Source organism: Hyperoodon ampullatus, assembly GCF_949752795.1.
Source record: "Hyperoodon ampullatus genome assembly, chromosome: 5".
NCBI lineage: Eukaryota > Metazoa > Chordata > Mammalia > Artiodactyla > Ziphiidae > Hyperoodon > Hyperoodon ampullatus.
Window position 1 is genome coordinate 92018765 of NC_136918.1, and position 14121 is coordinate 92032885.

Consider the following 14121-nt stretch of genomic DNA (forward strand, 5'->3'; position numbering starts at 1 on the left):
CACTGTTATTCAAGAATGGTATTAAGTACATACCCTTTGCCACAGTATCTGTCTACTTCATATATGACAATGGCATTACTATATACCAAAAGACAACACTCTTTTATGTTAATCTTTAAAAAATTGGGTCTCAACATTACATACCTTTGCAGATCGTTTATAAGAATGGGAAATGTGATCTTAAAAAGCACCTTAAGGAGAGATGTACTTATTAACTGTCTTCCAATTGTTTGTTTCTAATTGGAGGGGAGGAGATGTATCAAAAAGTCCAGGAGTATTTCTAGCTATTATTACAGTCTAGATCTTCTCAACAGAGTGAAAGAGAATGATAACCCTGGTGAGGTCCAGTAATAAGGGACCCTGGGAATATCTATACAAATGAAGAGAGCTGCTTCTGGTGCAAATACGTGAAATATCACCATGATAAAAAAAAAAACTACCGGAATTATGAAGGAGAGATTACACAGGAATTATCTGATTTTTAAAGAGCTATAACACACTTTTAAATCTTAGAACTCTGCAGGGGGCTAAGTGAATCCCTAGCATAATAAATTTTGAGACAGCTAATGAATTTTGAGACAGCTGTACCTTTTCACATTGGCAGGCAGAAATCACATTATATAGGGTGGAGGAAGAGAGGAAGATATTTGAGAAGTGGCATTAATTTGTACTTCCTCAGTTTTAGGAACTTTCCCTCACAAAACTTTAAAACTTCTCATTTAGATCTGAATTATTCTTACCAGATATTTTAATAGGAAGAAAATTAATTAGACTTTTATATGACAGAACACTGAATTAAGTTTACAGTTCCAACAGAATAAAAATATTTCAAATTATACATTAACCTATAAAACTTTCATGTTAAAGCCACTACAGTAAAAGCTATACACTTCAAAAAGTGACTTGAATAAGTGACCAGGGAATTGTTTGGTTCTCTTGTAGAAAAGTCATAAAGGAAAAACTGAGTTGGCTACAGATACAGTTGCCTAAATTGCCTATAAGGATTACTGTGGCAACGGCAGTTCATTTCCACGTATAAAGTTTCTTAAAGGACAATTTTACTCCCTAATTTGGGTAAGGAGGAGAAAGTCAGTTTAATCAGTTAGCACTATTTAAAAAGTACCAAAAATTTCAGAATTTCTTTTAAAATGTAATTTTGGTACATTTTAAAAGGTAGATAGGGATCTGGGTAAGAAACTATCTACATTTCTGAAAATGTATGAATAGATAATTCATGTTAACTAATTTGAATTGTAAAATGTTTTCTTTAAAAAATGTGTTCGCTTAGGTTTAGTAATTTCCTTAAACACTTTAAACTTTTTCTTTTAAAAATAGTTTATGGCATAAATTTGCAATGTTTCAAACGGTACCAAAGTTAATTTTTACCTACATCCCTTTGAATGACCACAAATTCCAAAGTAATCAAGATTTACTGCAGGATATTGGAGTATTAGGTCCCTCAATCAATCCAAATATTAACATCTGAAACCAATACCAAAAGTTAGTTTTAAGAGACTCAGTTTAAATTCTCAATATGTCACTCACTATGAGGTCTATTTTTTTTATCACTAGCTATGGGGTCTTTATAAAGTCCCTATAGTTTTATTTGATTTGAATATTTAAATGGTAGTGTTTACTAACAATTAGCAAATGGATTGATGTTTCTGAAATCAAGTAGTTAGCTCACTTAATGGAACATCTATTTTGTTAGGGATTATTAATCACATTGGACAGTATCTGCCAAGTTGGGCAAATGATGCATTTTAGTTTTGTTGATTCTTGTGTTTCAAGGACTAATTTTGTATTTCAGTAGCACTTCAGCATGTTAACAGGTCCTAATAAAAACAGTAAAAGATTACTAGGTAAAGAAGTAACAAATACAAACAAACATAAGTTTGTTTATCAGGAACAACTAACGTGTGTATAGCATTTTAAACTTCAGACCATGCCTGTGCACACAATGCCTTATTTGCATCTTACCTCAACCCTGTGAGGGCAGGCATCTTTATTGCCATTTATAAATGTGGAAACTCAGAAAGGTCTGAGAATGGAGAAGGCCAAGTATGAGAACCCAAGCTCTACTACTACTAATTTGCTGCCCTGGATAAGTCACTTAAGTCCTCTGGGCCACAGTGTCCTCATCCTTAGCTTTCGGAAAATAATATCTAACTCATGGGATTATTCTTAGGATTAAGTGAGTCAAATGTTTATAATGGAATCCTGGGCAGAATAAAGCAATACTCAAAACTTGATATTATTATTTCAAAAATAAACACTTGAATATTTTTTATAGTAAGAAAGTCCTGACATCTGGAACACAGGAATGGGAAAGGTCTCAGAAACAAAAAGTACTGGGAAACATGAAGCCCAAATCTTTGGTTTTACTACCCACCTCCCCGCAAAGTGGCGGGGCCCCTAATTAAGTGATACTCAGAAAACTCCACACAGAGTAAAGTCATTTCATTAGAGGCAGTCCAAAGTGGCTGACAGAAGAAAGAAATGTCAATTGACAGCTGAGGGTGAACCGAAAAGAAAGACTCATGGAAAAGCAAAGAGGAAATTCAAAAGAACAAAAGGGTTAAGAATCATTTAATATACAGATAAAAATATGACTGTAACTCAATTGTTCACAAAGGTCTCACCAAATTACAGATTATAAAATTATTCTTGTAGAGAAACAATGGGTTGAAATTTTGAAAAAATTCAACAGGCATTCTGAAATTTTTAAGTAAGGAAGTATTTAAACAAAATATTACATAAAATTTCTGGGATAAATATATAAAATAAGAGTGTTTAAAAAAACAGCTAAGTTTCATCTACCTAGAAATCACTTTTGAGTAACACTTGTTTCTCCAGAATGTGGGGATAAATGAGGTGCTGCTCTAGCTTAGTAGTATGAAAGATGCCACAGCATTCTTGTAAAAATACAAATTCTGTTAAGCATGATGTGATAATTAACAAAAGCTGTTCAGAGTAATACAAGAGAAAATGACGGTAAATCTTCTTTGGAGAAGAATACATTTCTGATGAAATCAAAGCAAGGGAATGAATACGTTAATTTTATCTTGAAGAAACATGGAGGAAGAACTGATCACTAAAGACCCCATGGAGATTTGTGGTGATAATCTCTCCTAGACTACTGACAACAACAGATACCAACATTTACGAAAGGCTATTACAGTTTCCCTTCAAGCTGTATTTTATTGCATTTAATTCCACAGCTCTTTTATTGACATACAACTGAACTTCCAACTTTTCAGGCCAGTCTCTCAAGATTTTTTGCCTTTCTATCATCATTTCCTGTTACTCTGATACAAATACCCCAGGCTTGGGGTAAAACTTTCTTGTTCTTAAAATTGTTCTCACTTTTCCATATCTGCTCTTATCCTTGCCTTTCTTCTGAATCCTGTACCAAAGCCCACGCCAAATTCTATCAACTTCATAAAGCCTTATCTGAAATACCCCCAACCTGACCCCAACCTCTGCACAGGCAGACTCTTCCCGTAAGACCCACGACATGTTACTGTTACCATTTTTGACTGACTTACTCAAATCTCTAGTCTCTCAGCTGTCTAAAGTGAGCAGTATATACTAAAAGGATGCTAGAGTCAAATAAGCAAGAGTATCCCAGGCTCCACCAATGTAGAAGTGGTCAAGATACTAACTCCAAAGAGCCTTAGATCGCTGCTCTGAAGAATGGGATAACTGACTTTACATGTTTGTGCTTAGGTAAAACATCCAGTCTGGAATGAACCAATTAATAAATGCATGCATTCTGCCTCATGCCTCAGATCCTACAAAAACCAAAGGAGGAGGTATTATAAAGGTCACTCAAAATTGCCTTAACTTTCCAGGTCCTCCCCTCTTCTTTGCACTGACTCTGCTCTACCTGAAGGACAACATATGTGATCCTCTACATTGACTGTCCATTAATTAACTATGACTATTAGTTTAAGTGACATGTGGAAGTTTCCAGCAATATCCTAGTCAAAAATGCAGGCTTATATTCATATATTTGTAAGGGAAAATGTTAAAAGGAAAAATAATATTGTTTCTGGGTCTCCTAACAGGCAGTTGAAGAAGCTAGAGCCTGTGAATGTCCACAACACTGCACCATCATGCACACTGCTGAATTTAAGAAAAGAACCCAGGTTATATCCTTAGGACAGTATTTTTTAAATTACTTATAACTAATTATTGCTCTAATGAGATTCATCAGAGAATATGAAACCCTCATTCAACCATTTTTTCAACAATGCCAATCAGTACTGGGAAATAATTCAAGAAACCAAAAAGAAATCCCCAAACAGGTACGTCCTCTTACCAGATGCACAAATAGAAAATAATCAAAAAGCAAGGGAAGAGTCAGAGAAAGTTTTAACAGGTTAAAAAAAATGATCTCTTCAAAGCTGTATTAATTATTACTTGAAGAATATATTTTAAAAACAAGAAGAGAATGGAAAAATTAAGTATTTCTCATTCAATTGATAATGACAGAATAGATATTGGTGAACATCACATAACTATTTACACTCACATGCAAACTATGCTGCAAGACTATGTCTTGTTCCTAATAGAGAACACATTTTAAATTGGGGGTTTAAAATTAAAAGGTTACACATATAAAAATAGTTTTAAAAATGACTGCCTGGAGAGAGGGGACCTTGAGGAACTGAGACCATATTTATCACTAACAATCGTTAAGACATTGAAGCCACATTGAAGCCACCCAATAAGTTTTTGTTGATTAAGCTGACATTTCAATTAAGGCTGCAATATTAACACAAAAAGCACCAGCACAATTACCTGCACTTTAACATAATTTCGAAACCATTTGGTAAATAAGTTGAAACGAGTATCACTTATGCCTAGAAACCAATTGTATAAAGGATTTTCAAAGCAACTGAACCTTCCACACTTGGTACTAGAAGTGAGACAATATTTCATAAGAGCAACAAGGCAAGTTGTGAGATGGAAGATCCAGTTATGGTCTCTACTTGAAGTAGTTTGCAGTGGGGGGCACCTTATCAGATTTAGATTTCATTACTCACCACAATGGCAAATAATGTGAAGCTAATTAAGTAATTAGTAAAGGAATTCCTGTATGAAAATAATGCTTCCTCCTCTTAAAAATGGCCACCTATTTGGTTTGTAAAGTAGCAGTATTTAAGAAAAAGCAAACAGTATATGTGAGACAGGCTACATGTTATCCAAAAACATTAATCCAAAAACAAACTCAAGAGTTTAATTATAGGAAGTTCATGCAGTTCCCTATGAGGTTTCAGATAATTGTTTGTTTTATCATATAAGCATGACTACGAAAGGATCTAAAGCTATTTAATAGGAAAATTTTACTGTTAATTACTGTTATGCTCATGAAAATGTCCTGCAACATTTAAAATAATGTAGGTTACTGGAATTGATTTTAAATTTTCTAGATGCTCTATATAGTTAAAATCCTGTCTTTAACAATACAGTTAATTCCTGAAGCCTTATGTAATCGTTAATTACATAGCAACTATGCTAATCATTTACTCTGGATTCAAATGTCCCTGAACATTGCATAAGAAATTTTTATGTTCCATATTAGCTTGTTAAAAAACTCAATAAAACCACAGCAGTTGAAATAACTATTTTTCTACATACTGAGATATCTAATAAAATGTCTCACTAGAAACTCTGTATTTGTCCCCTGCTGGTTCATCTTTCCATAGAACTTAACCAAATGTTTGCGTGGCTAGGGCTTTCATGAATCAAGATTATTTGCAAGTTGCAACCCTCAAGAAACAGTTAGAATTACTCCTTTCAAGTTTAACCACAATGATATTGCTTTGCTTTCCCCTTACTTGCTAAATCCACTAGACATTACATTTTAAATGCATAATGAACTCACATTAATTTAAGATTATTTTAGAAACAGACCAGAATACAGTTTTTCAAGAAATTTACTCACATTTTGGAATTAATGCCCCACCTCTCTGAATAGCCTTCCTGCATAGAAATACTTCTCACCAACTATTGCCTACACAGTGTTTACATGCATGCACACATCACAGTACATCCTGTTCCACTGCCATTCATTCATTTACTGGTTTTAAATATTCATGCTGCACAACCTACAGAAACAAGGCAAATCTCTGGATAATTGCGTTTATTGCAAAATCAAAAAGTATTAGCGCTGGAAGGGATACAAATTTTGCTCTAACTTTCTCATTCTAAAAACATATTTTAAAAAAAGAAAAGAAGAGAAAAGCTGAGACCCAGAGATTGACTTAGATATGGTTACAAAGCTATTCAGCATCAGAACTAGATTAATATTTTCATCTTTACTATGGGCATTCTCTGACAGCAGAAGCGGGTTCCTAGAAAAACTAAAAACAAAAACCATTCATAATAAATAAAATCACCTTCATAAAAATCAATCCCCCACATCAATCAGTGGAATATATACAATGAGAAAAAACTTCTTGGTAATAGGTTGCTTTCGGCACCTCACCAGTATTTGCAAGGTGGACTTGGAACTCAGGAATAGGAACAAAGCTTGTATGTCTTCACTTAACACTTGATTCAAGGATTCACCTGCGTGCTGCTAGACCTTTAGCACAGACTCCAAATTTACTGACTGGGGGTTATAGGATTGGTTGCTCACGGTCACCATAAAACCTCATCACTGTAACCTACCTCCTTGGCCATGTCTGTGTATTTCTGCTTTTCCTTTGGATCGAGAACAGCCCACCAATCAGCTAGTATCTTGGTAGCACCTCGGTTATCAAGCCTGGGGTGTTCCTGACGTACAAGAGAGCGATGACGTTTGCAAAATAAGAGAAATGCATTCATTGGTCTCCGGGCTCGCTGTTCTGGTGATTCATCATCTTCAGTTTCACCAACATCTTGCTCTAGACCATCGGCCCCAAGAAGTTGAACCTATTAGCAATAAAACAAAAGCCAAATGTTTAACACATCCTGGATAACTTTGCTTTAACAATTAGTCTTGGTTTTCAAATTGTATTTTTCCTTAGCTCCACTTAAACAACTTACAAATTGGGGGAAAAAAACGATTTTTTAAAAGTCATCAACCACTGTTTGTGGTTGGTAACCAACTTAAGATGTTTTCTTTTGCTTAGTTTCTACAGCAACCTGTGCATGTCTGTATTACAGCATATATTACATTGTTGTTATAATTGCTTACATTTTTTTCTCACTAACAGTGAGCTCTTTGAGGACAAAAGCTCTCTTATTTTCCTCATACACAGTGCATAGCTTAATGTCTGGTCTAACATTAGTATTTAACTAAGTACTGAATGAAGGATTCAACCCATTCTGTGATATATGGGTCTCAAGATTAACAACAATATCCACATAAGATACATGAGCATTAGTTCTGTCTTTCTACTCTTTTTTTTTTTTTTTTTTGCGGTACGCGGGCCTCTCACTGTTGTGGCCCCTCCCGCTGCGGAGCACAGGCTCCGGATGCGCAGGCCCAGCAGCCATGGCTCACGGGCCCAGCCGCTCCGCAGCATGTGGGATCCTCCCGGACCGGGGCACGAACCCACGTCCCCTGCATCGGCAGGCGGACTCAACCACCGCGCCACCAGGGAAGCCCCTTTCTACTCTTTGGAATGTCCTGTTGTACAACTAATAATATGAAAATGTTTAACATGAAAGTAGATAAAAATCTAATACAGACTACTTAATGTTTTTGTGCATATCACAAGTGGAGCCTCCTAGTTTAAAAATCAAAACAGACCTCTAACATTATTTGAAGGAAGAACTACATAGTAAATTTTCAAGCTTGTAGATATCACACTTTCTTGTCCACTGAAATTCAATGGTGATAGGGCTTAAACTTTCAAAATCTGTTTTGAATCCTCCCTTTTCCTAAGCATTTCATTCAAGGTCTTCAAGGTTCTGCAAAGCTCTGATCCTCTCCATCTGTGTAATTCTCATTGCCACTGCCCTAGTACCACTCTTGCCTATGGCCTTGTCATCATGCTTTCAATCTCTTACAATACTTCCTGCGCATGGCTGCAGGTTAAATTTCTTAAAGCACATTTCTGATCACAGAATCTCAGAATGTAACATGACTGTTAAGTATCTTCTAAGGCTAAAATATGACAGTGCGACCAAGAACAGAAGTCCAGTATGCTTACTAAAACCATTTCTTTACTTGCTGCTTCACAGTTAAAATCAAGAAGGATCGAGGTAGTTGTTAGACTGCATTACACAGTAGGGCAGTAGTTCTTAAACATGAGTGGGCACTGGAATCCCTGGAGGTCTTGTTAAAACACAGATTGTTAAGTCCCATTCCCAGAGCTTCTGATTCTGTAGGTCTGGAGTGGGCCTTGAGAATGTGTATTTCTAACAAGTTGCCAGGTTACGCTGATGCTGCTAGCCTGGGGATCACACTTCGAGAACCACTACTATAAGGCAACCAGGTTCTCTTATATCGTGTTTATTGGGCAACTGTTAGAGACGCTCTAGGACAAATCATTAGCTTCATCCAATTAGATGTTTTTTAAAAGTCTTTTAAGTTTAAGTTAAGTATTGCACATGCATTTAATTAACCATCAATTATCTTCAAACACAAATAGTACAGAACAATCGTGAAGTCATAGCTACTTGATTTGGAACTACATTAGGGATTATTACTGGGGGTGAAGGATACAGAGTGATCTTCCTCATTATGTGTAAAATCATTAAAAATGATGTGAGTTTTCAAGGAATATTTATTTAGCATTCTGAAACTAAGAAGCTACAGAAAAAAATCAGGCATAAAAAAATGTATTATGTAGGTTGAGGAAGTAATTATAGTTTCCCTTCAGAAAAGAATAACTTTTGATTCAGTTACTAAATCATAAAACTCAAGCCAAGAGCTGAGATAAATAAGACAAATCCTGGCCCAAGGAGCTCACTGTTTGGGGAGAGGAGAAAGATATATAAGCAAATAAATTAAAAAGCAGGATGATGACTGCAACAATGAACCAGTGCAGTAATGAAGCACTAGCAGATGGGTAGGAGAACAGAGAAGTCTCCCTAGAAAAGGTGTGGTCTGGGCTAAATTTTGAAAGATGAATCAGAGTGTGTAGGGTAGTCAATGGGGAGTCATGGGGAACTAACAGAGATTAAAGCTCAATAGTTCAGACACTTATATGCAGCTCAATAGTACCAGTATATAAAAGATTAGAACAGGAATCTAAGGTTACAGAAGAAGGTATGGGTCACTTCATGAAGAATGTGCTCTGTCGTGTTAAAAAAAAAGAAAAAAAAGTGCATTTAACCCTGTAAATGAGTGGTTTCAGACTGCATGGATCAATAAAAACCCTTGGGAGGGGATCAACACAGATTACCAACTTTTTGTTTTGCCAAGTATGGACATTAAAAAAAAATTTTAACTACTATCTAATATTATAATTGTTTCATTAAATTAACTAATCAAAAAGTAAGTAAACAAATAAATAATTGTATGATATACAAATTAAATTAAAATGAAAAGGTATCTGGACCTATTTTTCTTTCACCAGAGGCCAAGTAACACTCTGCAACAAATCAACACTAGCACTGGACCAGGATATGGAAACCACAGCTGGATGCAATGAAGAGCCATGAGTGGTTTTAAGCAGGGGAAAGACATTGTTAGATCTGTATTTTGAGAAAACTCCTGTCATCAGTGTTGAGCATGAATTACAGTAGCAAAACTAGAGTCAAACAAAACTAGAGGAACAAGTTAAAAGTTTATTCCAGCTGTCCATGCAAGAATGGAGGCAGGGCTGAATCAAGGCAGTAATCACGAGAATGGAGAATTGAAAACAGAAACAATATTCACTAATGAGGTAGAACCAAGAGTGATTGGTGTCTAACTGGATGTAAAGGTTGAAAAAGGAAGAGTGTTTCCAACTTTGGCAGCAAGATTCCTTCATACACAACAGAGAACACTTTTTCTCAAATGAGAGAAATTAGATCTGGTGGCAGAATGTGAAGTGCCTCTTAGCAGAGAAGTCCCAGTTGGGATAATGAACTGATGTACCAATATAAACAAGTAAGACCAAGGGTGTGGGTGAGATCTCTGAATGTGGACCAAAAAGAGAAGAGGACTCGGCTTCCCTGGTGGCGCAGTGGTTGAGAGTCCGCCTGCCGATGCAGGGGACACGGGTTCGTGCCCCGGTCTGGGAGGATCCCACATGCCACGGAGCAGCTGGGCCCATGAGCCACGGCCGCTGAGCCTGTGCGTCCGGAGCCTGTGCTCCGCAACGGGAGAGGCCACAACAGTGAGAGGCCCGTGTACCACATTAATAAAAAAAAAAAAAAAGAGAAGAGGACTCGATGACTTCATTCTTTCACTTAATAACTATTTACTGGGCACCCGATATGGAGCAGGCACTGTTCTAGGTGATGCAGACAGAACAGTGAGCGTACAGACTCCCCATCCTCATGAAGATGAAGACTAGCACAACTGGCCTGCCACTGTGGAAGGATCTCTCTGGCCTCTATGTTGAGAACAGACTGTAGAACGGCAAGAGCAGAGGCAGAGAGAGAGGGAGAACACAATAATCTGCACTAGCATTGGTGGTGGCTTGGATCAAGTAGCAGTAGTGACATTGCTAACAAGGGGTCAACTTGAGAACTATTTTGAAGGTATGGCTGAGAATTTACTGATGGATGGACAGATGTGAGACTTGAGCAAAAGAAAACAGACAAGGTTTCAGGTCTGACCAACTTGACAGTTGGAGGTGCCATTCACTGAGAAAGGAAAGATGTAGGAGGACGGGGTTTGCAGGAGAAAAGTGACAGCTTCATTTTGAACACATTCAAACTGAGATTCTGATTTGATATCTAAGTGGATATGTCAAGTAAACAGTCAGAAATACAAGTCCAGAGTTTAGAAGAAAGGTCCAGGGTGGAGACAGGAATTAAGATAAGAATCCCAGAGAACATCAACATTTGAAGGTAGAATAATGGAGGGACATCAACTAGAAGGAACCAGAATGGTATAGTTGGGAAGGTAGGAATAGAAATGAGTGATTGCTGTCATGGAAACAGCAGACAGCTTCAAGGACCAAGTGATCAACAGGTGCAAATGTGTCAGAGAGATCAAATTAAGCATAAGCATAAACTTGGCAATTTCCTCAAACAGGAAGAATAACACCATTTCTCTGAAAACGGAAAGGAAAAGATGGATAAGGAGTGAGATAAGAGTAAGATGAGTAAGTAGAGAAAGCTGAAGGAGTCATTTCTGGTGGCCTCTATTTTCTCTGTGAAAGAGAAGTTCAACAGTCAGGAGACCATAAACAGTACCCAGAGAAGATGTCTGTGAAACAGGAAAAATGTTTATAATTCCTGCTGAGACGAGTGGAAGAGGGAGCTGACCCAAGCCTAGGACAAAAAACTGAATGAATATCGAAGGCCTGAAGAAGAGTAAAAGCATGTTTATGAAATTTGTAGTGACACAAAATAAGTACTCATCTATTTTTTATTGATTGACTGATTGATGGCTGCGTTGGGTCTTCATTGCTGCGCACGGGCTTTCTCTAGTTGCGGCGAGCGGGGGCTACTCTTCGTTGCGGTGCGTGGGCTTCTCATTGCAGTGGCTTCTCTTGTTGAGGAGCATGGGCTCTAGGCGCATGTGTTTCAGTAGTTGTGGCACGGGGGCTCTAGAGCACAGGCTCAGTAGCTGTGGTGCGCGGGCTTAGCTGCTCCACGGCATGTGGGATCTTCCCAGACCAGGGCTCGAACCCATGTCCCCTGCATTGGCAGGCGGATTCTTAACCACTGCGCCACCAGGGAAGTCCAGTACTCATCTCTTCTTCTACTGAGCATATAACTATTCAAAATCTACTTTGTGCCAGCCACCATTCTAGGCTTTGAGGAAGGAGAAGAGGACAGGAAGGGCAAGACCCTTGCTCTTACCGAGCTTATAGCCTAGTCTAGGAAGGCAGACATAAACAAGTGCACAGCTAAACACAAGGCAAATAAGAAGAAGTGTGAGGGAGGAAATCCTCAGACGTGGAATGCACACTGGGTTGGAGGGACACCTGAGATGATGGGGAGGTAGTCCTTGTGCTGAGACCTGAATGATGAAGAGGAGGAACCAGTCATGCCAAGATCTGGAGGGACGTGTGGCTTTCTAAAGTCAGCTGCATGGCTGTGTGACTTTCTCGCAAGAGCCGGCTGCTCAAGTCTGAGACCAGAGGAGGGGACTAGGAGGCCTGACTGAGCACAGAGGCACGGAGGGGTGACAGCAGCCAGATGCTCTGGAGGCCTCAGAGATGAGGACCTGAACAGCTCTGAACCTGCCTACAGTGGCAAGGCTAGGCTGGGAGGGAAGAAAGAGAGGCCAAGAGCCGCAGGTGGGTGCAGGTAAGCACATAAATTTTATGAACTCACTGCGTTTGATTATTCTCTGCAAATTATTAGTTAATTGACAGAAATACTATTTAAGAAGGATCTGTTTCAGTTTAAACTACTACTACAGATACTTTAAGAGTCATCAACATTTGGAATAAAAATGTAGATTAAGTCGTTAACTAGGATTCAAGTTATACAGACTCCTAGAAACGCCTCCTTTGCACCACACATGTTCACTGCAGTTTCCAGAATGAATGGTCAAATAAACTTAAAACTTCTACAATAAAAGGAGGAAATTACCTTATCAATATCCTCCTCTTCGTCTTCCTCTTCTTCCTCTTCTGAAAAGTCAAGAAGTTTCTTTGCTAGCAATGGATGCCACTGAAGGCACTTGCGTTTTGGTCGTTTTCCAGCTCCTTCTCCTTCTGCGGAATGATCTTTATTTCTATTACTGCCTTTCATTACTGTGACCTGTAGTAATGAAAAAAAGGAGAAACAGAGAAATCAAAGTAAATTTGATTAAAATTAGTTTATTTAGCTTCCTTAACTTTAACTGGATTATAGTTTTAATGATTAAAATATCTATCAGCTTAGACATTTACTGGATTCAGTAAGAACTAAGTACATAATCAAACATTCATTTTAGTGGGTTAAATTGCTAATAAAATTTGCCTTTTATGAAATCTGCTTCCTTCCACTTCATAACTTCAGAACTCAAAACCCAAATAAAGTGTTAGGATGATTACAAGTTACTGTCACCTGTTTGTATTTACTCAAAATAGTGTTTCTCAAAGTTTTCCACCAGAGGAATGTGAAAGATACCTCTCAGGGGAGCAAAGGTGCTCACAGAGGTGGGCCTCCCTACATTCTCCAATGGCTCCTATTTTATCATTATAATTTACATGAATTTCACATTCTATACTATGATAAATCTGAGTCTGAAGTATTATTCAGTAAAATGAATGCTTTATAAGAATCAAATGTTTTAGATTTAAAATAAAACTATTTCATAAGACGACACACATTTTTCAAAAACTAACTGTGCAGCCTCCAAGGATCCCGTCTATGCATGAATCACTTAGTGGGATGAGCACCCTTCTGTACCGGCCTGTGATACAACAAATCACAAAGATCTTTGCATCTCCCTATTACATATGCACTACAATCCAGCAACAAAGTTTTGCTCTCTAGGCTTTTTTCCCCTAAAAGACGATTGGCTGAAATAGCTAGGCTACAGTCAGGCTATGAATCTGACAGTATCTTTCAGAAGCCGAAAATTCTAAATTATTTTTCAGTGAATATTTTAAAAAGTTTTTCTCAATGAAAGAAACTACGTATTTATATTATAAAGGTGAAAATAACAAAAAATGAGGTTTACCTTCTCCATCATGCCCAGTCCCACAGCCCAAAGGTAAATTGTACACAGTTTCTTACATGCTTTCTCATAATTATTTAATATTTTTCATTCATTCATTTGAAGTAACATTAATATACAAATTACTCTTTATACACAGTCATGTGAAAATTGAAACAATACAGTTAAATGCCATCAACTTAAATGGTTCATGCTGCCAATTACAAACGTAAATGCCGTTGCCAAAATCACAGGGGGGTGGTCTTTTTGGTCAGTTTAAAACTGTATTGGTCCAAACACTTGTAAAGTACTATCAATAAACTTTTTTTTTTTTTTTTTGCGGTACGTGGGCCTCTCACTGTTGTGGCCTCTCCCGTTGAGGAGCACAGGCTCTGGACGCGCAGGCTCAGCGGCCATGGCTCACG

At 37.7% G+C, this 14121-nt stretch overlaps 1 protein-coding gene across 3 annotated transcripts in view; it reads right to left on the reverse strand.

Annotated features, from left to right (window-relative positions):
- BBX (BBX high mobility group box domain containing) overlaps nt 1-12813 on the reverse strand; it is a gene marked incomplete at its 5' end in the record, with an annotated part of 91924 nt that extends 79111 nt beyond the window's left edge. For 2 of the 3 annotated variants that reach the window (XM_079704994.1, XM_079704993.1), the window contains 2 exons: nt 6682-6924; nt 12643-12804. In XM_079704994.1, the coding sequence (XP_079561120.1) occupies nt 6682-6924; nt 12643-12804 (405 nt within the window). Of the gene's footprint in view, nt 1-6681; nt 6925-12642 lie in introns of all 3 variants that reach the window. The other variant, XM_079704992.1, reaches the window with a different exon arrangement.
- Between the last annotated feature and the right edge of the window lie 1308 nt (nt 12814-14121).